Source organism: Thermobia domestica, chromosome 18 (assembly GCF_964235325.1).
Source record: "Thermobia domestica chromosome 18, izTheDome1.hap1.1, whole genome shotgun sequence".
In the NCBI taxonomy this organism is placed as follows: Eukaryota; Metazoa; Arthropoda; class Insecta; order Zygentoma; family Lepismatidae; genus Thermobia; species Thermobia domestica.
Genome location: NC_137471.1, coordinates 52,799,661 through 52,823,555, shown reverse-complemented (window position 1 = coordinate 52,823,555; position 23,895 = coordinate 52,799,661). Strand labels below are relative to the sequence as shown.

General features: G+C 37.3%; 1 protein-coding gene across 5 annotated transcripts in view; it reads right to left on the bottom strand.

Annotated features, from left to right (window-relative positions):
• The window catches only part of tral (LSM14 family protein trailer hitch), a 38,494-nt gene extending 25,110 nt beyond the window's left edge, over window positions 1-13,384 (bottom strand). For 3 of the 5 annotated variants that reach the window (XM_081746872.1, XM_081746875.1, XM_081746877.1), the window contains exons 1-2: window positions 13,107-13,383; window positions 1,039-1,196 (exon numbers count right to left, since the gene is read on the bottom strand). In XM_081746872.1, the coding sequence (XP_081602998.1) occupies window positions 1,039-1,196; window positions 13,107-13,227 (279 nt within the window). In that variant the 5' untranslated portion in view covers window positions 13,228-13,383. Of the gene's footprint in view, window positions 1-1,038; window positions 1,197-13,106 lie in introns of all 5 variants that reach the window. The other 2 variants (XM_081746874.1, XM_081746876.1) reach the window with 2 other exon arrangements.
• Between the last annotated feature and the right edge of the window lie 10,511 nt (window positions 13,385-23,895).

The following is a 23,895-nucleotide window of genomic DNA, read 5'->3' as shown; positions in this document are numbered from 1 at the left end:
CTGTAGGATTAGGAATTCGACTTCTGAGCTTATCAGCATAGACTGCCTCCATCACATATGAGGAATGACCCCTCGGCGATCAAACTGCCCGGAGAATCGGGGAGGAAATAAAGCGGCCTGGGACCATTTTATGAGGTACAATCTCGGCATTTGCCTTGTGTGAATAAGAAATCCAGGAAAACTTCAGAATGGCTGGCCTGCAAAGCTTACTTATGATCAAGTGTCCTTACTGGGAATCTTACCCGAGACTGCTCGCACCAAATGGGAGAGCGTTAGCGATTACGCCTCGCGCGGTCACTTTAGTTCACAGCAATAGAGGAATGAACTTTACCTATAGAATGGCATGAAAACATTGTAAGTTTATAGTGTTATTGAAATGCATATCCAATTCATTCTTTTATCAACACTTCGAAAGAAGTAGTTCCCTTTAAATTTGATAATTCAGTAGTTTGAATTTCAGCTCTGAATATTTCAGAATACTTAATGGTTTTTCTTATTGTCATGATTTGGTGATTAACACATTAGAATTATTTAAATTTTCTGAGTACGTTTTTGCACCAGACGTTATATGCATTTATAAAAATCTAAATTAAATAAGAGAACTAGAGGCCTTGTTCTGCTGAATAAAGAAAGTAAAATCTTCAGAAACTTTCAGAGAAATTCAAATCACTAGATTATCAGGAACTCTGAGGTCTTATAATTTAAACAAGTGATCTTTATCATCTTTAATTCGGTTTTCTCCAATTACAACAGTTATCGAAGACTACAGTTATCTTTCACAAAGCTCTGCACCCTTTGTAAACAAAATGCAGTCTGCAATGCAGAAGTGTTGCCAAATAAATATTTAATCTTGTGCTAAGAAATTAAACGAACTGAACGGAGGAAGCAAGGAAATTAAAAATTAAATTACAGGGCTTATGACAGGCTGCAAAGGAATATAAAAATAGTTTTAGAATAGCTTATTCAAAGATACGAATTACTAGCTATTATACAACATAATTACATTAAGAAATAACTATATTCTATATATGTACAAACCTGAACGATTGCAGGGTCATTTGGTAGCCCTCCTTCTTGACTAGGAACAACTCTGATATCTTTGATATCTGATCCTCGAAATAATATGTAGTCATATATCTGATTCTGGGCAGCTACAGGAAATTGTGTTGCTCTGTCTTCAGTACCAAAAGAACGAACTGTAAAAGAAATATTTAATATCTGAATAAAATTAACTGAAATTCTAATATACAAATTATAAATGCAATTTGACATGTAATGCACGGGTGTTTCAGATAAGAGTTTGCAGATTATAAACGACTGGAGATAAAAAGGATTAAATAAAAAGTGGGATGAGGAAATTGTAAGGATGCATCAAGTGGAATTAACTGCCTCCACATGGTCCCTTATAATGGGGCCCCGAGGATTGTCCAAAAATTTTAAGTGGCAAGGAAAGTAATTTGACAAACCGTTGTATGAAGTGGGAGGCACAGTTCACTAAATGGCCAACATTTAACTGAATTCTGGCACAATCAGATAAAACTCCAGATAAATGTTAGTTTTGAAATTTAGCCTAAACGAGAACTCAAAAATGCTTTACATTTCTAGGATCTTCAATGGCACATCAAATTACACACCTTCCAATTTAAAAGCTGACATCCCGGTGTCAGATTATCGAGATTTGTTTAACAAGCAGTGTTCCACTCGATGCAACGTTTTCCTATTTCCATTTGTGTTTCAACTTTTTATCTCCAGCAGTTCATGATTTACAACCACTGGAAATTTCCTCTGAAACATCCAGTATATAAGGATCCTAATAGGTTCTAACAGCTCAACAACAGTTTTGTTATCTTAGAGAACTTAATGGGTACAATGATCACAAACGTGCTAAAACTGAGTTGATTTTAACATCCCTTTCAGTGGAATCCGAACCACATGAGTTCTCGCCGGGAATCGAACCCGAGTCTTCCACGCCAAAGGCGCGTACGCTAACTGCTTAACCACGAAGGAACTGTGCTAGAACTCAATAATTATCAGTTTACTCTATAATAGGAGTCCATCCAATTAAAAACTTGCCTTATAAAGATCTACACTCGGAGATAATTGATAAATTGTATCCAAGAATACGAGGGTTACACTGAAAGTTTCGGAAAAATGATAGAACGCAAAAACATCAAAGTACAGTAAGTTTTATTACTTTCCAAAGTACTCCCCCTGTACAACAATGCATTGTTACTTGCGATAGAACCACATGTTGAAACAGTTACGCCACTCTGAAGTTTGTACTCGTGAAAGTTTCTATGCCTCTATGGCTTCTGGAGTGCAAAAGCGCTTCCCACACAACATGACTTGAGAACAAATATCACTGGGCTAAGGTGATCAGGGGAATAAGCCGAAATTGTCGTGACCTACATTTTTCCTGGTCCAGAAAATCACTTGTGGCAGCTGCTGTGTGAGAGCTCGCATTGTGATGCAGAATGATTCGACGTTGGGTTTGAACTGTGTGCTCTCATTCACTACTTCTGGTAGACATACGGTTGTGTACCATTCTACATTGACTGTTCTAAGGCTCTCCAGTGGGACAATTACATGATGACCTGATTTATCAAAAAAATTATGCAATCACTTGTTTGGAGACACTGCTTGCATGAACAACCTTGTTTTATTAAGTTCATCGCAGAATACCCACAGCAGATTGCCGCTGTTTCCGTGAACCGCTTCGTCATACCTTTGCACCACTTCACACAGGCTTCTTTTTGTGCTTGAGTTCAATTGTGGGGGATCCAACGAACGCTAAGATCTTTCATACCTAAATGACCATGCAATATTTATATTTGGCTCATGCCAATGCCCAAGATCCTCTGAATTTCGCGATGCGTCTATCAATGTTTTCGGACACAATGCCTGTCGTTGGACGAACTAAAGATATTCACTCAGGTTGACCCAACCACATCTGAATTCCTGAAACCAAGTAAATCGTCTGGAATGGGGCTTCATCAACCCTTTGTGAAAATCGTAATCATGGCACAGAAATGGTCTCTCCTCAGGTCCATTTTTTTATCACGATCACCTCACTTCAAACTGGTGCCTTGCAACGACGAAGATTACAAGTTACACACAGTTTTGCATTTAGTGAACAAAGAGTATAACCACAACAAAATCTAACAGATTACATTGTTCCCAGTACGTGATTCCAGAAACTTTCAGTGCAACCTTCATATATAGAAAAATGTTTTCTACTTTATAAGGATGGTTTTGCATATGATTATTCACAATAGTTTACTCTTATTAACGAAAGATATTAAAAGAAATACATGGTATTTGACTACAAAAAGTTCCAAGAAGACTGCAAGAAGATAATACACACAGATAGAAACAGTTTGAGGAGGATGAACATTGATCAGAAAAGAATACTATTCTATTAAAAGTTTTAGCTGGCTGATTAAGTACTAAACATTTGTTAGTATTGAAAAATTCTGGAGACTATTTTCATGACTAAACAGCTAGGAACAAATCACTCAATGAGGGGGGAACTGTTCATTTATTTCTATTCAATAGTGTTAATGAAGTAAAAAGAATTTACACTTTGATCAAGAAAAATGAAAAAAATCAAGCTCTACGTTCCATGCTTATAAATTGTAGACTAAGGAGACTGATGAATTTGTAGAATGAAAATGTTGGAGAAAATGGGAACTCAGAAAATCCATGGGTACACACATGGCCTAGACCCAACCGGAAGCGCCTAATATGACAAGTGCACTCACTACCACTGACCTCCGTGCTGCCTGTGAAATTTGGGTGCGAGTTGTCTATAGTTCCCACACCTGTTTTTTATTCTTCAAGTGGTAAGTGCAGGAACTTCATTTGAAGTAAATTTTGGATACTATTGTTTGTGTTATTTTGGCTCTTACCCATCAAGGAAAGAAATTATCAGTGTGGAACGCAGTGCCAGAGCCATCGCTGATGACTTCAATGTCCGGCATCCAGGAGACAACATTGCACATTCCAGTGTCACGTATTTTGCGGAAATTCAGTTTCTGGGATCTGTACATGACAATGCAATGAACGCCTGAAGACTGCAACGACAGTTGTTGCATCCTTGGTGAAAAGCCCAAAACAGAACCAAACGTTCAGCTGGTTTCAAGTGTAAGTCAGATCGATACTCCGTGTGTTGCACAAAAACATGGCACCCATACAAACTCCAACTGCAGCAATACATAACGGAGAATCACCCAGATAGAATGCAATTTGCAGAATGGGCTGTATCGAAATGTAACGAGGGTTTCAAGTTTCCTCTCACAAGGAACCCTTTGAGTGCGAGGTGCAATCTCTAGTTAGGCTCATTTGAAAGTATAGTGTGAACAATGACAGGAAAAAATATTAGCTGCTAATGACTCGTGTGCATTAGGAAGGCGACAAAAAAATACGTGTCCGGGAGGTACAGAGATTAACCTTCTATGGGATGTATTACACTTCACAAAATGGACACCGTCGACATTCACAAAATGCTGATTAGTGATGAGGCTGTTCCGTGTGAATGGTGAGGTCAAACTGTCAGTTATTGGTCAGACCAATCTAGTACGGACAGATGCCCCAAGGCTAATTGGTGCGAGAAAGGTGATAGTATGGTGTGGATATGGAAAACACTTATTGAGCCGTTCTTCATTAATGGGAACAAGTATCTTAATATGTTGCAGTAACAGGTGTTCCCATCACATGAATCCAGGCGAATTCCCTGAGCTTTCAAAATGGTGCGCTTATTCATGCGACAGAATTCTGGGACCACTGGATTGGTCATGGAGGGCCAATTGAGTTCGCCCGATCTAGCAGACTTATCTATGGGGCTAATTTTTTTTTTTCTTTCCTTTTCAAGAAAATTCCCTCACCTCCGATACCTCGAATAACGAATCGGGCACGACTATGATGCAGGAGTGTTATTACTAGGCCGACCAGAAGTACTACTGTTTTTCAAAGAGCTGTCCTGTGTGTTGCGAAAACGCCCTAAGTTATTTGCAATATTTTAATGTTTCAATCTTTATTCACAATATTTTAAATCACAGGCACTTTTCCTGAATGACGAACCGCTGTTTCTTAACACTCCTCTAAAGATTAGGAGAGAGATCAAAACCACTGTTTTGCAATACAATGTTATTACTGGAAGCGGAAGGGCCAGTATCTGTAAGGTAGGAAAAATTTTTCAACTTACGACAGTGACGCTAGCCAAGTAGAAATTCCCTCGTGCCGTGCCGGTCTAAATTTTCCCTCGTTTCTTAAAATAATCCCACGCGCCGAAAATCGATAATAAAGTCTTTGGCCCTACACGAAATTTTACTGTACGTTCATTAAAAACCAGTCATTCAAAGTATTTCCAGTTGTGTTGAATTCCTTCAATACTTTTGTTCAGAACTTGCTTTTTAACAAACAAGGTTAACGTTAAATGAAATGACATGAGTACTGCTGACGCGGTAAACTATTTTACTATTATATTTGTGTCCTGCTTTTCGCTTATCAGAATCAGGACACCCTAGTTATTACATGTCCATCAGGACTGGAAAAGTCTCGCATTATGTCTAGCACACAACGGGAAACTTCAAAATTACTGATTAAAGTTAGGTGAAAACTCCAGATTCGTATTTCTGGTGAAATTCTAGTCTAAAATCATGTATTGCGTGTTCCCCTTCCCATTTGAAATATTGGACGAACTCAAAATGGTGGATTTCAAGATGGCCACCATGCCGCCAAATGGCACCACCTGAACTGGCACCTCAATTATCTACATCCAAAGCTTCGTTATCTTTCCTCAAGTAGCTTCAAAAATAAATTGGTAATTCTAGACTTTTGCCGCACCCTGTATTTGTATGGCAGAAAAGCTAGCTGTACCACGAGAATTCAACGGCATACCACTGACAGTTTGATTCGTGGCTTGGACTAGTCATCCAGACACTAGTGTGCCGCGGAACGCCGGTTGATAATTACTGAAATGCAATTCTAGCACGTAAGGACAAGTAGCCGATTTACCCAACAAGGAGGGTTGCAAACTTTCATTAGACACCGAAACCACGCAATGCTTAGCATTGTAATTTATTGTGTGAATAATGGGATAAGTGTCCTGTCCAGAGCGAGTTAGTCAAGACATTTTAACGTGGAAACACTTGTCCCTACCGGATATCAAACCTAACACCTCCTGGAAACTTAATTAGGAACAATGAAGCTGGTCTGTTTTGATGTAGTGACAGAAGACTGTATGTATCTTAATTATGATTCCACTTATAGTACGGCCGCTGTATCTGGCTGTGACAGCTAAGCGAAAAAGAAAACGGGTTGATACTACACTGACACTCCCCCTTCCCCCCATAAGATCCAATGAGCGACTGAGCTGTCACAGGCTGGCATGGAAACTAGATTTTGCCGCTCCGTATTCTTCCTTTTGTTTATGCATAGTTGAGTAAAAAGTGTTTTCGCATTGTGTTCGGTCATTGAGACTTTCTGTGTGTGCTGTTAAGAATACTGTTGTAATTAGTGACAATGGCTAGTTCTTCAGAACGAAGTCAAAGAAAATAGAGTGTACAAAGGACAAAGCCGTGAAGTGATATACAGACTTCGTGAACATTTCGAGAAAGCGCGATAATGGTGGTCCTCTTCCTGTGACCAGGGTGGCGGACAGGGTGGCTGAAGCCCTACGTGTGGGCAATTTCACTGCTAAGAATATGAAAAATGTCCTGAAGAACTGAATTCTCTATTTGCAGTTTAGCTTACCATTTCCCCCCCCCCCAAAAAAAAAAGATAAAACTTCTCTATAGTTTCCAGGATTACACAATAAGGCAACATACATCAATATCATATAAAGAAAAAATTCCCGATTCGCGGTAAACTTCAAGTCTGAAACACGCAGGGCTTTTCGAGGGAGGGGAAAAAGCTTGGAGTGTTAAGGCAAACTGGTTTTAGGTGGAAGAAAAGTTCTTATGGAATGAAACGATATTGTTGCGGGTCGTTGCAAATTTTTGAAAGTGATGAAAATGAACCCGAAAAACTTAGTATGAGTGAATGCAGGACACAGAAGTAGTGCGTGGACAGACGAAACATCCGAAGAGACAATGAAGACACCTATTGGCAAGGGAAGTTACTTATTTTGCTAGGACTGCGCGGATTCGTACCTGAGGCAATGTTGATTTGTAAATCAATGAGCACTCGTGATCATGAAGAAACTAATTCCACAACTTTCAAAGACTGGTTTGTTAATAGTCTACTTCCAAATATTAACGAGAATTTCTTAATCGTGCTTGATAACGCGGCTTACTCCGTTCAAACGAATAAACCTCCAAATACGAAGAGCATAAAGGTCATAGGTGGTCTGAAAGAAATAATGTTCCTGGAGTATCACCAGATATGAAAAAATAAGAATTAAGGGCATTAACAAAAATCGATAAGCCAAGACAGCCACCATATGAAATCTATGCAATTGCTGAGACCCGGACAGTTATTCGACTTTCAGTATATCATTGCCATTTTAACCCAACTGAGCTAATTTGGGCTCATGGGTTATGTGGCTGACCATAAAACATTTCGTGTAGGTGACGTGGAAATTTAGTAATAGAGAACCAGAACGTGTCTCCGAATAAATGGAAAAACATTGTTAAGCACACGTGGAAAGTTACGCAGCAAGTTTGCGAAGCTGAAGATTTCTTCGAATAAACTGTAGAAGATTTAATCATAACATTGGGTGATGGTGACAATACCAGCGATAACAGCGTCGATGAAGGACGAGGCCGTAAACTGAAATTATTTCAAGATTGTGAAGTTCAACCTTTCGATAGTGACGAATACATGTAGGCAGAGAAGGTCAGTTTAATTCTGGCTATTTTTGTTTCCTTACGCGGGAAGTGCAAAATCCATTAAAATTCAGCATTTATTAAGCAATTCATTTTGATTGTACTTGCTTGATTTTTCTGTTTATTCTTGGTGTGTGGGATTAAACCCACGGCATATTGACATTTTGTCCACGTGCAGAACTGTCAGAGCCAGAGAAAGAGGCCGCACTATATCACAAACTAGCAATCTTTTCAGTTTGGTTACCTTTCTCCATTTTAAGAATTTATCCTTACACCTAATTGAAAGACGCTGATTTTAAATTTGGGTTCAATTTATTTATTACAGACTCAAGACTGCGCGGTCACACCTCAATGAAAGCAAATCTATTTCAGATCTTGTTTCAGTGGCTCCACTTATCGGAAATTTGTTCTTGTAGAGCGTGGACTGGCGTTCAAAACTCGTAGGGGCCTTCATTCTAACATAGTGGTTCGGAGTTAAGTTTAGCACAATCTGTAAGTCATCCTCAGAAACTCGCATTCGTTAGAGTAGGATGAGAGGAAATCTATTTCCAGATGACTAGCTTTTTCTGGAATCAGTTATTAGTGATCGTAACCACTGCTTAAAAATGACCTCGCATCGCTATTTCTGAGAATGATACAAAACTATTGAATTGAATCATTCACTATTCTAAGGAAATGAAATGAAATCTGAGTTTTACGTCCCACGTTTATGCCGGTTAGGCTAAAGGAGACGGTGATGATGAGTGATGAATGAAATGGTGGAATGAAGAAAGTGGGAGGAAACGGGAGAACCCCGAGAAAACCCACGCACACGGTGTTTGTCCACCACAAAGCTCACTTGGCGGGAGCTGGGATCGAACCCGGGACCCCAAGCACCAGAGGTGAACGCTCTACCACTGAGCCACCGCGGCCCCTCACTATTCTAAGGAGTTCCGTGTGTGAAATAGAAGGAACTTTTTCGTAAAACAATGTTCCGCAATGAAACTATCCATGATTTGGCGAGCAAAGCAAGATATTAGAAACTGAATTCGTCAGATATTCATCTCTTACTGAATATTTGGGTGAAGGTTCTAGAACACAGGTCCCTCCATAATAGGTTAGTAGCTAGGTTGGTTCCTTCCTCTACCGAAGTTTAATTCACATAGCATTGCCGAGCGAGCGTTAGAGAATGAAGAATGGTTAGAGCCCCGCAGGGTACGTTGTTTTCGGCCATTATTACAGCTAAATAGGAAGGGGGGACTTGTGTTCTAGAACCTTGCCATATTTGGCCCATTGAATTTGAATTCTGGAGAAATCGAGCTTATTCGCATTCTGACATTTAGGACAAGAATATCAAAACTGGTAAAGATAATGCTCGAAAGGTTCACAAATAATAACAGCCACGCCGAATCTGGTCGACGAGAAGAGAACTTCTTTGCATCATCGATACTGGTAAATTTCAAACACAGCAAGCATCCTAGATCCCGGAAGTGTCAATGTCAGTTCTTTAGCTCCTGTTTTACCAGCATCATCTGGTAGTACTTCCTCCTTGCCAATCTGTGACCTAAAAGAATGGGTGCTATCTCCTCGGAAAAACTACAAGAATGGGTACTATCTACTCGGAGAAATAAGATTGGTTAACTGAACAACCTTATGGGGTTAAAATATTACAGTACTATCATTTTCTAATATTTTAATTTGTTGGAGGAAAAAAATCAGAATTAACGAAAAATTAATTGAAAAACAGCGTCACATGACAAATGAGGGGAGTGGTTCCAAACCTACCTACGAAGTGACATGGGGGGCAAAAATTTCAAAAATAGCGTTACCTGTACGTAATATGAATGGCCCCTATCTCAAGAGATGTTGTGCAAAAACATCACAAAACAGGGTTGGCAAAAAACATGGTTTTTATTTTAAAAAAACCAAAAAAACAGGTTTTTTGTTTTAAACCCGGTTTTTTTGGTTTAAATAATTTGCTCTATGTATTTATATTAGATATGGACAGAAATTAGTTTGTTTCACCTTTGTGCTATTATGCAACAACAAGGTTATGCTCGAGGGAGACGCATAAGCTTAAAACGGAATCCAAACCGCTTGTCGGCTTACATCCAAGAGAAATTGTCCATTTCGACACGAAACCGGGACTAATTGGTCACAAAAGCGATTGCCGAATCACCCACGAAGAACTCTTGATATATATCAGGGTTGGATGGTTTAAACCAGCTGGTTTTTTTCAAAAAACCAACTGGTTTAAACCAAAAAACGAAAAATATTCGTAAAAGTGTAAGTGTTTGTAAAATCTTGATAAACACACACATGTGGGTTATCACGTTTCACTCCCGTATATTATTCGTATTATATTCACATCCAAATTCCCCATTCATTACTCAAAAAGATTATACTACAAAAGCAACTTTTTTTTTTTTTTTTTTTTTTTTTTTACAAGTTTATAAATGTTTATTTTGTGATTTTTTTTGTAGTTATTATTATGTAATTGCAATCGAAGAAAAATTCTAAATATGGTTTCGTTTCAATGTTTACTATTGATAAAATACATCGAAAATGCCGTACTTTGTGTGTGTGTGTGGGGGGGTCATACAGACCCCACGAGAGGCATTTAGTGAAATAAGTATCTTTGGTATCTATTTATGTATAACTGAGTGAGCTAAAGTGGACTCAAATAATTCTTATCTTTATTCACTTTTCTTATTGATATGCAGATTAAGTCGGTGTATTTCTTTAATTTGGACCAATAAAAGTCGTTAACTAACTTGAACTAAATTAGTTCTTCTGTACTCCATCGTACTTTGAAATTGTTCATATGTAATTCTGTGTAATGGTTTCACTCGTGCAACTGTTTATCTTTTTGTCCTTCTGAAATGACTCTTGACAGTTATATTAAGAAGCATGTAAAGATCAGTACAACGTTTTTTTTTTTTTTTTTTTTATCAGGATTCATTCATGAGTGAGTCGGCAGACGTATCGCATTTGTGGCCAATTAGTCCTGGTTCATAGTTCAAATGGAGGAAAATTTCTCTCGGATGTAACTCGAGAAGCTGTTTTTATTTCGCTTTAAGCTTATGTGACCCCTTCCAGCATAACTCGGTTGTTGCATAATAACATCAAGGCGAAACAAACTTATTTCTGTCCATATATGATATGAATATATAGAGCAAATCATTTAAACCAAAAAAACCTGGTTTAAACCAAAAAACCGTTTTTTTTTGGTTTTTTTAATAAAAACCATGGTTTTTGCCAACCCTGATATATATATATATATATATATATATATATATATATATATATATATATATATATATATATATATATATATATATATATATATATATATTTGTTTTAGGGTGGTCCAATTTTTCTTGCGAATTTAATTGCGCGTAATTGCTAATACTGTTCCTTTCCTACAAGTATATTCCACTGCAAAAAAATCAACTCAATGGATAATATTTAGGGGCCGCTCAAGCGACACGAAGGGGAAGGTTCTACAACACAGGTCCCCCAATGTAGGTTAGTAGCTAGGTTGGTTAATTTCTGTACCAAAGTTTAACTTTTAAATCACATAGTATTGCCGAACGAACGTTAGCGAGAAGGTGGGTTAGACCCCCGCAGGGCAAGTTTTCTGCCTTTATTACAACTAGACGGGAAGGAGGACCTGTGTTCTAGAACCTTGCCGACACGAAGTTGTGCCACAGGACGCATACAATTGTCGTACATTAGACATATTGGAGGTTTAAAAATTCAATCCTTATAAAGTAAATTGTACTTTTTGCCCTACAAAATGAATTGATTATTATTATTATTATTATTATTATTATTACTAAACTTGCAAACAGCCATTACCAAAATTACCATTTATTGATTTCAAATTAAGTGAGATACTTCTAAATATGCAGCTGCTGTTCATTCTAAACAAAATAAGATTAACGAATTTTGTAATTTTTCAAAGTGCTCTTTCGAGCGTCTGGTCCTCAACAACCTGCATTAGACTCTGCATTTCACTTTCTCTGTGACTCGACGATTAGTTTCTCCTTTTGGAATTTGTCCGAGTTATTCCAGTGCTCGGGATCATATTGGATGAAATTGATGTCAACCTCCAAGAGAACGTAAGGCGCAAGAAGGCTGACTTAAATCATTATTCTTTGCAAGCCGTGGCATTACGTTATATGAAGTTTCCTGAAAAACGTGCATGGTGTAACCACAGCGCAAAATTTCGAAGTCAGACGCACTCGCCAATCCAAAAATGATGGTCGCCAGTATCTCATGTACAAATTATGACAGCCACCACCCCCCGGCCTTTGGCTTGACAAAGAGATTGCGAAAGAGCATAAAACTTCAAAACCAGGCAATTAGATTCAGGATAATCGATTTTGAATTGTACAATTCATATAAATGTTTAAAAATCCTACCTTAAGAGTTCACGTTTCTGTAACGCTCACTCTTTACATGGAGTACCAGTTGTCAATTGCAGTTTTCGGATCAAAAGTCCTTAACTGAAGGGCCATTGATGGGAACTGTTTGCAAAGCATCCAGTGACCTACTGAACACTGATCGTCAGTTATTTCTAGTCGCCAATGGCGACCTGGCGACTGGAGATTTTGCACCCTGGTGTAACTAAGCTACTACCTTCGACAGTGACAAACTTCACTCCTTGATACAGGGAATAATAATACCGGTATATAAAATCTTAATAAAATTAACATTTGCTGTAATTAGTAAAACCACAAATCGTAACATTTACCATTCGACATGCAAATACTTTAGTTTACCAATTTACTCTAAAATATACGATTTTCTACAGCATACACAGAGTATATGAAAAAATTCTCAATGTATCCTATATAGGAGACTAATAAAACAGTTTTTCCAGTTTCTAATTATTTCATTAAAACGTCAAATAAGACCAAGTAACTTTCTAAATAAATTAGTTTTCGTACAGAACTAAAAAAGTAAGTTACTGATGTGCTTCAGTTATACTTTTCCACTAATATTTGGTCTTTCTGATAAATAGAAAACTTGAACATGTAAATTAGACAAAGTGAGTTTTTAATGCTGGAAAAAAGCCTAGATCACAAGCATTACTAGCTTTACATTCAACACCGGAACTATTGTCAGTTGACTAGCCAAAAGATCCTCTGTATTAAAATTTCACAAATTAACCTCGATATTCTGCTATTTAAAATTTCCAAGTCCTATTAAGAGTATATTTTAACTTCAAATTACGAAACTTGCAAGCTTATTATGTTAACAGATACATCACAGTTTGACGAGAAAAACACTCACCGTTAGCTAAAGCTATTGTACATTCCTGTGGGTCAACTGTAAAAAGTCGACCTTCATATCTAATATCTGCCTTCGATATTAGACTGATCTTGCTTCCTAACTCCGGTATTCCACCACTCATCCTGTCTCCTTCACTCCGAACATAAGATTATAAAATACTCAACCGATATTAAACTTTCTTTCACCGCGATACTTCTCACTGCCCCATTGCGCATTAAACACAATCATCTATACCTTTCCTTTCCAGAGGTCATGTATGAAGTATGCATATCTACAACATAGACACTAGCGCCCTCAATTTTACGTCACAACTGAATCGTATTTATGATTCTGACCATTATGATTCTGATTGAAACACTGAACTAAGTGAAAATGCGTACATTAATGTACTGAACAAAAATGTTACGCCACAAACAACATTGACATGAATATAAGAAAGTAAACGAAAGAAACGAATTTTTAAAAAAAGTTATCACAACGAAACTATAACCTTAATTTTATTACGTATTTTTATTGCGCATTCTGTACCTAATATATGAACTACTTTATACTAGTAGACCACTTTTGTTAATATACTTGAAGTTGTGCCTTGCTATTTATTTCTTACAATATACATTTTAAATATAGGTTAAATTTAAGTCCTTGTTTCTTTAGATATTTTTTTAAAAATAATAAACCATCCTAATCAGATCAATTCAAATATGGGCACTTTCCGTAACGTTTTGCGTCAACACAAAGCAATGTTTGCAATTTATTTTCCAAAAATCGACATTACCATTATAACGACTTATTCGTTTTTCATTGCCTTGCTGTAGGCAGAATTTTGAGGAGACTAGTAAGTAATGAATATACATGAGATAAGTTGATACTCCGTAACTCAAATTCCAAGAGGATGGAATTCTTATTTCCTTTGAAGTGGAAAGGTGATTGGATAATTCAAGCACAGTTATTTTTCGATCCTTTTTATTTTAATTATTAGCTTTGAACACATTACACACGTATATGTAAGATAGTTGAATGCAGTGGCGGCTAATGTTAGTGTTGCAGCGTTGCGCAACGTCCAAAGTATTTCAAGAAAAAATATATTATCAATAGTAGTGAAAAACAGAAAAAAAAACTTTTTAATACTCGTATATATACACTTTAAACAACAATTTTTTTTACTTCTGTAACTGTCCGTTCCGTTAATCCGTTTCAAAAAGCGAAAAATAATCCGTCACAGAGTCCCTAATTTATATTGTCTTGCAGCGAGCACACAACGACCAGATTCCTTCAGCGCGGCAATTGGAGCAAATGTTAAGTCTCCTTTCCCACGAAGAAATTAAATGTCGACTAAAAACAGGGAATTCGTGTTACTATTCGGTTCAAAATCTCTTGTCGTCGCGAATTCTGTCGAGGTATTTGAAGCTTAAAATATACAAAACGATAATAATGTCTGTTGTTTTGTATGGCTGCGAAACAGGGTCACTTACTCTAAGGGAAGAACATTGACTGAAAGTATTTGAGAACAAGATCCTGCGACGAATATTCGGACCCAAGAGGAACGGGAATGGGGAATGGCGGAGAACTACATAATTTATACGGTTTACCCAACATTGTTAGGGTCGTCAAGTCTAGGAGGCTTAGGTGGGCGGGTCATGTACGTAGCTAGAATGGAAGAAAGTAGAAACGCTTTCAAAGTCTTGACTGGAAGACCAATCGGAAAACGACCATTAGGAAGACTAAGGCTGGTTTTAGACGGAAGCATTTATCGTAGCATTTCTCGTAGCAAAAATCGTATCATCGATATCCTACCGTGTAAAGTAAGAAATGCTATAGCATTTCCCATACCATAGCATATCCTATGGCATTCCTTGTTGATAGAACCTGCTCTATTTCGTAGCATTTTCCCCAGCACATCTGTTCCGATTGTAGCGCCGTGGTGTGTTAAAAGGAAGCGAAAGATTTTCTTGTCAAATATCCATGCTGTCTGTTTTGTTTGGGAAATTGAATTATAGTAAAGAAAGATGAGTTGGAGTAGGGATATTATTATTATGTTGATTAAAAAAATATGAGGAACATCCTTGTTTGTACAAAATTAAAAGCGTGCAGTTTCACTATACGGATCCACACACAAATTCATTTTTAAAAAATACTTTTCGTTTCATTTATTGTACCTTCAGCAATCTTTTCTGAGGGGTGCTCTTGCATTCTCCGGTGCAGGTTCACTTTAACAGGTGGCAACATGTAGTTTTACTATACAGATCTATAGTATAAGTAGTGATAGTAGTAGTAGTAGGAGGAGGAGGAGTAAGTAGTAGTAGGTGTATTATTATTATTAGTAGTAGTAGTAAGAGTAATAGTAGTAGAAGTAAGTAGTAGTTGTAGGAGGAGTAAGTAGTAGTAAGAGTAGAAGTAGGAGTACTTAGTAATAGTAACAGTAGCAGTGGGTGTAGTAATAGTAAGAGTAGTAGTAGTAGCAGTAGTAGGAATAGGAGTAGGAGTAGGAACGGATAGTAGTAGTAGTTGGAATAGGAGTAGGAAAAGTAGTGGTAGTAGTAGTAGTAGTAGTAGCAGTAGTGGGAACGGGTTAGAAGCCCCCAAAGGGTTGGTTGGGTTCTGTTCTCGATGCAAAATGTGGAAATTACAGACTTGCCAAAATTTTATGGCAGCTTATTGAAGATTACGTGCATTTCAGGTTCGACTTTAATTTCTATATTTCCACGTAAATACGCATCTCATATGTAAGTGCACACCATATTTCCATTATTTATACACTACTCTATTAAAATATTAGAATTTTCTTCTGTAAATTTTAAAATCTATGGATCTGAATAGTATAACTGCACCGTTAAAAGTCCTTTGTATCATAATAAGATGTGCGAAAAAGGGTTTTAGAAGAAATAGTGACTGAAATATCTGTTTTTAGTTTTGGAGCCATAATTGCGCTCTTCTCCAGTGATTTGTTTGCTACGTCACCACAAAATGTTTATCAAAATGCTACCGTGTAAAACCACAATATACTTTTGATGCCATAGAATAATATACGAGATTTTTGGCAGCACATCTGCTACGAGAAATGCTACGATAAATGCTTTCGTCTAAAACTGGCCTTAGGCGCAGATGGGAGGACAATATTAAGATGGACCTCGCAGAGATTGGAATACAAAGTAGAAACTGGATGCAGTTAGCTAAGGACAGAAGTCAGTGAAGAGCTTTTGTGAACGCGGCATTGAACCTCCGGGTTCCATAGGCCATAGAGTTAGTTAGTTACTGTCCCCTTCAGAGGAGAATACAAGTGCGGGGTGAGGAAGCGGGGAGCAGAGGGTATAGTTGTTGCTCTCTGAAAAGTTTTACGATAGTTTATTATTCTCCAAAAGCAAACTTTTTTCAGAGTTGCCAGGTATATGGTGAATGCCATGTTTGTGTAGAAATCCAAAGAAATGTTCCCTTTTGATCATTTGGAGGGAGGAGATGCTGTAAATCAAGCTTCAGTGACACCTGACACATGGCTAGCCAGCAGTTAAAGAGCAGAGAAATTCCGTCTTCCTGTTAGTCTTTAAAATGAAGGAGAGAAAAAAAGCGTTTGAAAACATCAATGAATATATTGTATTTGAGAGTAAATATCCTACTCATTTCACTAGTTTAATTTATTACAGTACAGGGAGAGTCTGGAGAGATTGTTTGAAAAAATAAATACAAATTATTTGACACTTTTTTTCAGTCTCGATACTTCCATAGGTAGAAAATAAAATTATAAATCAATTTACCTCGCATCACCATTGAATTTATACTTCTTGCAGCTAGCATTCATTATCGACTCGAACAACTTTATTATTATTATTATTATTATTATTATTATTATTATTATTATTATTATTATTATTATTATTATTATTATTATTATTATTAGTATTATTATTATTATCTCATATTTTGGTTTAAAGTAGTTTCAAACTTAAAAAATTGACAGGATCTGTGATTACTGTCCTTCTTGGTGATTACCCGTTTGTTAATTTCGTAGCTTTCTTCCTGAAGAAGAATATCATCATGGTTTATTATCTAAAGGAATTAGCTGTTATTCTTACAGTTCCCAAAACTTTCTTACAGCACTTACGAACATTAATGATGGAAATGTAAATCGGGATAATTTATACAAAACTGAAGGGTAGTTACTGGGATACATATAGTATGTAGTTGAAATATGAATGCAAATGTTTGCTTTTGATTGGTCAAACCAGGAAATTGTCAACAAATGTTTATCTTGTCGGAGTAACAGCTGCCTACAGTTTTTAAAGGAAGTTTTTCCAAACATTTTTTTTAAAAAATAGTTTTAGTTTTGTTAAAATTTCAATAACTAATTGTCAATGGTTACTCAAAATATAACTTCCTTTCTTTTTTAGTATCGTATCGAGATACCTGTAATTACGGTTATGAAACAACTATCCAACAACTTACCAACGTGAGCGATTTGATCCAAAATTATCCATTTCAGTTGCAGTTATGCTTGGCTAATAAGGGCAAATTTAAGGGCACTTGATCAGATTTGACTCGGAATCTGAACAAATTTCACACTGATTAAAATTATATACATATTAATAGAAATACGGTACTTATCAGACATACAAACAAGCAGTAGAATTTACTAATAAACGGAATGAGACATTCTGAAAGATTAGTGAAAAACAGAAATTAAAAACCTCGAGCAGAAACAGAAAGGTAACAATCAAACGATATTTCTGTTCATACTCTAAATATATACCCTTTAACGTACAAACTATATATTTATAACCATTCGGATATAAGAAATAAATTACAAATTAAGAGTACTTTTTAAAAATGCTCACTTTTTAAAGGATGAACAAAGAAGGATTAAGAATGGAATACAATGCAAGCAATTACATACATTATAACCACCCCACCCGCAGCAATAAAAAAATCTTTCTTTAATTTCAGCCATCATATCTTAAATATATGCCTCTTTATCTTAAATATAATATACACTACTTTTTTCGATTATGGAGTGGTGCTTTGTTGATGATTAACGAAAAGTAATTAGAAAACTTTTTGGAGTTCATCTTTTTAGGTTATGTTGTTTCAGTTTGCGGCTCACATAAAACCAAAGAATTCTTCAACTCTAGACTAAATCATAACTAAAGGGAAAGGCCAGGCCAGTAGCCAGACCAAAAATGTAGGGGGTGGGGGTGGAAATTACGGAGGCCCGATCCAACCATATTATAGTTCATCTATATTATAGCTCATTTGCAAACCTACCGTGAACATTTTAGGGGTCCGGCCCTCCTAGACCCGCTTGGATAAGTATAAAATAACTAAGAGGAACTTACAATAGAGCAAAACCCGTGCAACGATCTGACGGACAGCTATGTCTAATAAGTGCAATAAAAAGAGTTCTCTAAAGAACTTTCTTACCACACGACCGGGATCAAGATATACTTTTTTTGGGGAGGGGGTGTCTTAGAAAATGTTTTGCATTTATCTATTTCAATTGCGTCATAATACTTTTATGGATAATAGATTTAGCTGAGGACATTATTATTAATTAATATTCTTATGTATAAGTTCATATGTAGAAAGGTGAGAAAACTTGCGATTGTTGGACGCCAAAATGCCACTAAACTAAACTTCATATTGTTTCCTTTGTTGGCATCTTGCACGTATACTTTTATCTCAAGTCTAAATACCTGCTTACATTTTATGATATAAAATGAGGAAGAAAGTGGTTCAAGCTTTTCTAAGTGTCGGTCCCAGTATTTGTCTGATATGAAAAAGGAAAACAGGAAGAGTTTGGGCATTTGGTATCCAACATAGAGGCGGGATCTCGGTCAAATGAAACGAAAAAGTTGCAGTTAGTATTCTTAGTTTTTTCTATATTGTAGGATACTTTCTATGGATGAATTGTCAATAAGTGAGAAGATAATCCTTTATCTTGAAGCACGAATGGATGCACACTTAAAAAAGTTCACTGGGAGGACTTAAAACGAGTTCTAAATTATCGTGAAATGAGAGCATTCTTTACAAATGTGAACCAGTAGCCATGTGATAAATGTGAAACAGATTGTGTCAAGTGCCATGTTGAGAATGGACAATGCACACAACTAACACTATCTGCCCTTCCTTTGCTTCGTTTTCTCCAAGACGCTTCCATTTCAAGAAATAGAGTTAGTCGTGTATTTGTATATATAAGACTGGCCACCCTGAAGAAAATCTTCACAGCCGGGAGTAGGTGGAGAAACTCAGCTGGAAGGGTCACGAAGATCGAATTCCGTAGACTTGCAACCTCCTGAGATGCGGATATTAGTTAGTTAGTTAAGTCTCCTTTCCCCTATCTCAGAAGTTAAATGGACTGGTCGTTGCAGTGCTTCTGCAACATAGCACGGTTTCCAGTGAACGAGAAGGTTTTTCGCGCTCGTTCTGAATGAAGATTTCTGAACTTTCTTTCACTAGAGTAGTAAGGGGGTCACTTCAGGACACTTTTTGGCCCCTGGGTCCCTGCCTCAGGACCCATGGTCCCTGGCCGGGGTCAATGACCTAGGGGTACATAGGACCACCCCCTCTAAATTTTGGCAGGGGTACCATGGCCCACCCCCTAAATTTTGGCAGGGGTACATAGGACCACCACCCCTTAAATTTTGGAAATTGCCAAATCTAAAAATTTGGTATGGTAGCCTAGGACCATAGTATGTACCTCTATCAGTATTGGGTGTCTATGTCGTTCCCTTTCATGGGTAAAAAATTGCCAAAAAGTCAAATTTTGGGGGTTTTTGACCTAATTTATCCCCTTGGATGAGGTGTTATTACCCTATATGGTTATATGGGCGTATATAGGGGTCCATTCCCTTTCATAAGACATGGGTATATTAATGCACCCCTTGAAAAATTTGGGAGGGGTACCTTGGCCCACCCCTTAAATTTTGGAAATTGCCCAATTTAAACATTGGGTATTATAGTACAGGACCCTAATATGTATTATGATAAATTTGGATGGTCCACCTTGTTCCCTTCTAGGGGTACAAAATTGCCAAAATATAAACGTAAGCAATACGTAGTACCACGTGTTTGGTTTTTGGTCGATTTTATCCCCTTTGATGAGGTGTTATTATCCTATATAATTATATGGTCATGTATAGGGGTCCATTACCTTTCATAAGATATGGGTATATTTGTGCACTCCTTTAAAAATTTGGGAGGGGTACTTTGGCCCACCCCTTAAATTTTGGAAATTGCCCATTTTATATATTTGGTATTATAGTATTGGACCCTAACATGTATTATAATAAATTTGGGTGGTCCACCTCGTTCCCTTCTAGGGCTACAAAATTGCCAAAATATAAACGTAAGCAATACGTTGTACCACGTGTTTGTTCTTTTGGCCCAATTTATCCTCTTGGATGAGGTTCTATTACCTTATATGGTTATGTATAGGGGTCTATTCCCTATTAGGGTCCTGTACTATAATACCCAATGTTTAAATTGGGCAATTTCCAAAATTTAAGGGGTGGGCCAAGGTACCCCTCCCAAATTTTTCAAGGGGTGCATTAATATACCCATGTCTTATGAAAGGTAATGGACCCCTATATACGCCCATATAACCATATAGGGTAATAACACCTCATCCAAGGGGATAAATTAGGTCAAAAACCCCCAAAATTTGACTTTTTGGCAATTTTTTACCCATGAAAGGGAACGACATAGACACTCAATACTGATAGAGGTACATACTATGGTCCTAGGCTACCATACCAAATTTTTAGATTTGGCAATTTCCAAAATTTAAGGGGTGGTGGTCCTATGTACCCCTGCCAAAATTTAGGGGGTGGGCCATGGTACCCCTGCCAAAATTTAGAGGGGGTGGTCCTATGTACCCCTAGGTCATTGACCCCGGCCAGGGACCATGGGTCCTGAGGCAGGGACCCAGGGGCCAAAAAGTGTCCTGAAGTGACCCCCTTACTACTACTAGCAATTACAAACGGAATTTGTTTTTATTCATTCATATTTTTAAATTACGGGACCATACTGAAGCAAATCAATATCATGACAATTTAAAAAAAAAGTGATTGCAGAATTACAAAATAAGAAAGAAAATATCTAGTAGAGGAGAAAACAAATGAAAGTAGACTCACATTTACAAGTTAATTCTTAGTTTATATTGATAATGAGGGCTACAGTAATGTGTGAATCAAATACAGGGTGCGGCACGTAAAACCGGCCCGTAAAGTGAACACATAAAATGAAATGTACTGTATTGAATATGACTACTCACCTTCACAGCAGCCTTCACAGCAGGTGCTGAAAGTGTCCTCCGCCCACTTCAACACACATGTGAGCACGATTGAGGAGATTCATATATACCCTTGTCAGTTCTTGTGTTGTAATGCTATTGGTGACATCCTGGATCCTGGTCTTGAGTTCTTCAATTGTGTGTGGATTTGTTTCGGATACTCTTCCCTTTAACAGTCCCCATAAGTAAAAGTCACACGGGGACAAGTCTGGTGACCGAGGAGGCCACAAGCCGTTGCTGATTGTCCTCTCTGGTGTAAACATTTCATGCACAAGGGACAATGATGCAGCTGATGTGTGTAACTTCAGTCCCCTTAAAACACGTCTGCAACTTCTCTCACTCGCATGAACCTGTTGACTCAATCTCCTGGTTGACTTTCAAGGACTTCTTGTCATTATCTCCTCCACCTGCATCTTTAATTCAGGTGTGCAGACAGATGGTCGTCTGTTCCTGGGAGCATTTTCAACCGATCCTGTACGCCGCCATTTTTCAATCAATTCCTGAATGGTGTTTTTTGCTGGCACAGAACGTCCTGGAAATTTCTCCCGAAACAAATTCTTTGTTTTCACAAAAGATCCAGTGAGAATGAACCCTTCAACCATGGCAACACGCTCGGGTATCGAATACGGCATTATCACACAATGACACTCACCCGGCTTAACACAACGAGGCCTTTTTCTCAACTGGTTCCGACAAGTTTCACTGGCTGCGGCTGCACATGACTGCGGCTGCACGTAAGTCGACCCGACCTCGACACGCCATCTCTTGGTAGGAAGGTAGATTATTTAAGTGTTGCCAAAAACACAATATACCAGAATATTACGACGGGCCGGTTTTACGTGCCGCACCCTGTATTAATAAGTCAGTATGTAGAATCCCCCTCCTCGTCTGTGGATAGTATTTTAGTATAAACATATTTCTTTTTATAAAATAATTATATTTTATACTCTTGAAAATTTCAACATAAAACTGTATGATGGAGAACGCCACATTGAATTTGGGACTAGTTAGGAATGCTCAGGGGCGTAGCCACGAAAATTTCAAACTCCCAAAAATTTCGAAACTTGACTAACATTTGTAGACTTTCTTAACGAACTATACTTGTTTAATAGAGAAACGATTGATGTAGGCTAAATATTTTATTTTACGCGTCATCATGTACTCTTCTTTTCTTATAAAAATAATCGTTCTTTCATTTTTTCTAAAAATATAGGTGACAGTAAGTAAGAATTATTTATCGTCTTTTCGGATGCAGTATAAGACAGGTTCCATATTATGTAGACGTATTGGACCTCCCTCAAATACTTTGGACCCCTCCCAGTTAACATTTCTGGGTGTAGAACTGGCAGTGATGTTTGTTTTTATGTTCTTTGATTTTTGGCTTCTGCTACATGCGGATCCTTCATCTGGCGGGTTTCGAGGTTTCCTTTCCAGAACATATCACATTGGTAAGCGTTACTTCGCCTCATGTGGACGTATATTGTGTTCATCGTGCATTGCGTAACAACCAAGACGGATGATTTGGAATGTAGTTTTTCTTTTCTTTTACGCACATGTGTGTGTGTTGATGTATGAATATGTGACATTCGGAGTTCATATACCAGTACCTCTTTTGTATCAGCTGGTTTGGTTTTTAATTATTAGGTTTAATTTTATTGTGTGTGCTTTAATTCTGTAAATAACCTACAAATTCTGAATGAATTGTATACCATGACTTCTGTAAATAACTTACAAAAAACATTGACCAGCTTTCAACTGAGAAAAAATTTGCAATTAAGGCTTAGACAAAATAAGCAAAGGGCAATTCAGGAGAGTGTTCGAAAAAAAAAATCCAGTTTAAATTTACGGGATGTCTTATGGCAGTAGTGTTGTTTGCACCAGATACATTTTCTCAATTTATTTTAAATTTTCCAGGATAAACTGTGAATAAAGTGTGTTCAATGTACATTTTTTATAACATTCTCTGCTACGAGTTCTCTTCAATCAACGCTGAAGAGGAATTCGGATCACTGCCAGGGGCTGAGTTTGCTAAAATGAATCTTTCGTAATAATCTAGAAAAAAATATTTAGTGAATCTACAAAGCTTCTGAAATTAATATTAATTGTACCTATGGCGTCAGCAAAAGACGAAAAGTTTTTTTCCCACATGAGAAAGAATTCACACTTTCGAGGAACTGAATGTCCCAAGAAAGGTTATCACCATTGGTTATGCTTTCCATCGAAAAAGACCTGACAATAAGAATACTAGAGTTCAACCAGCATGTATTAGGCAGATTTGTTCCAATCAAAGAGAGAAGAATGAACTTACTAATTAAATAAGGTGATTAATCGGATTAAATATTCTGCATTTTTTATTTTTTAAAAAAACAGAATTTTATTTAATTTAACATGTCACATAGCATTTGAATCTAAAGTTATGCTGATTAGTAAATGAGTCAACTTTATATCTTCTGTCTCTTATCGTTCGTACTGCAACACACGAAACTACAATCCACCGGCCGCCACTGGGTG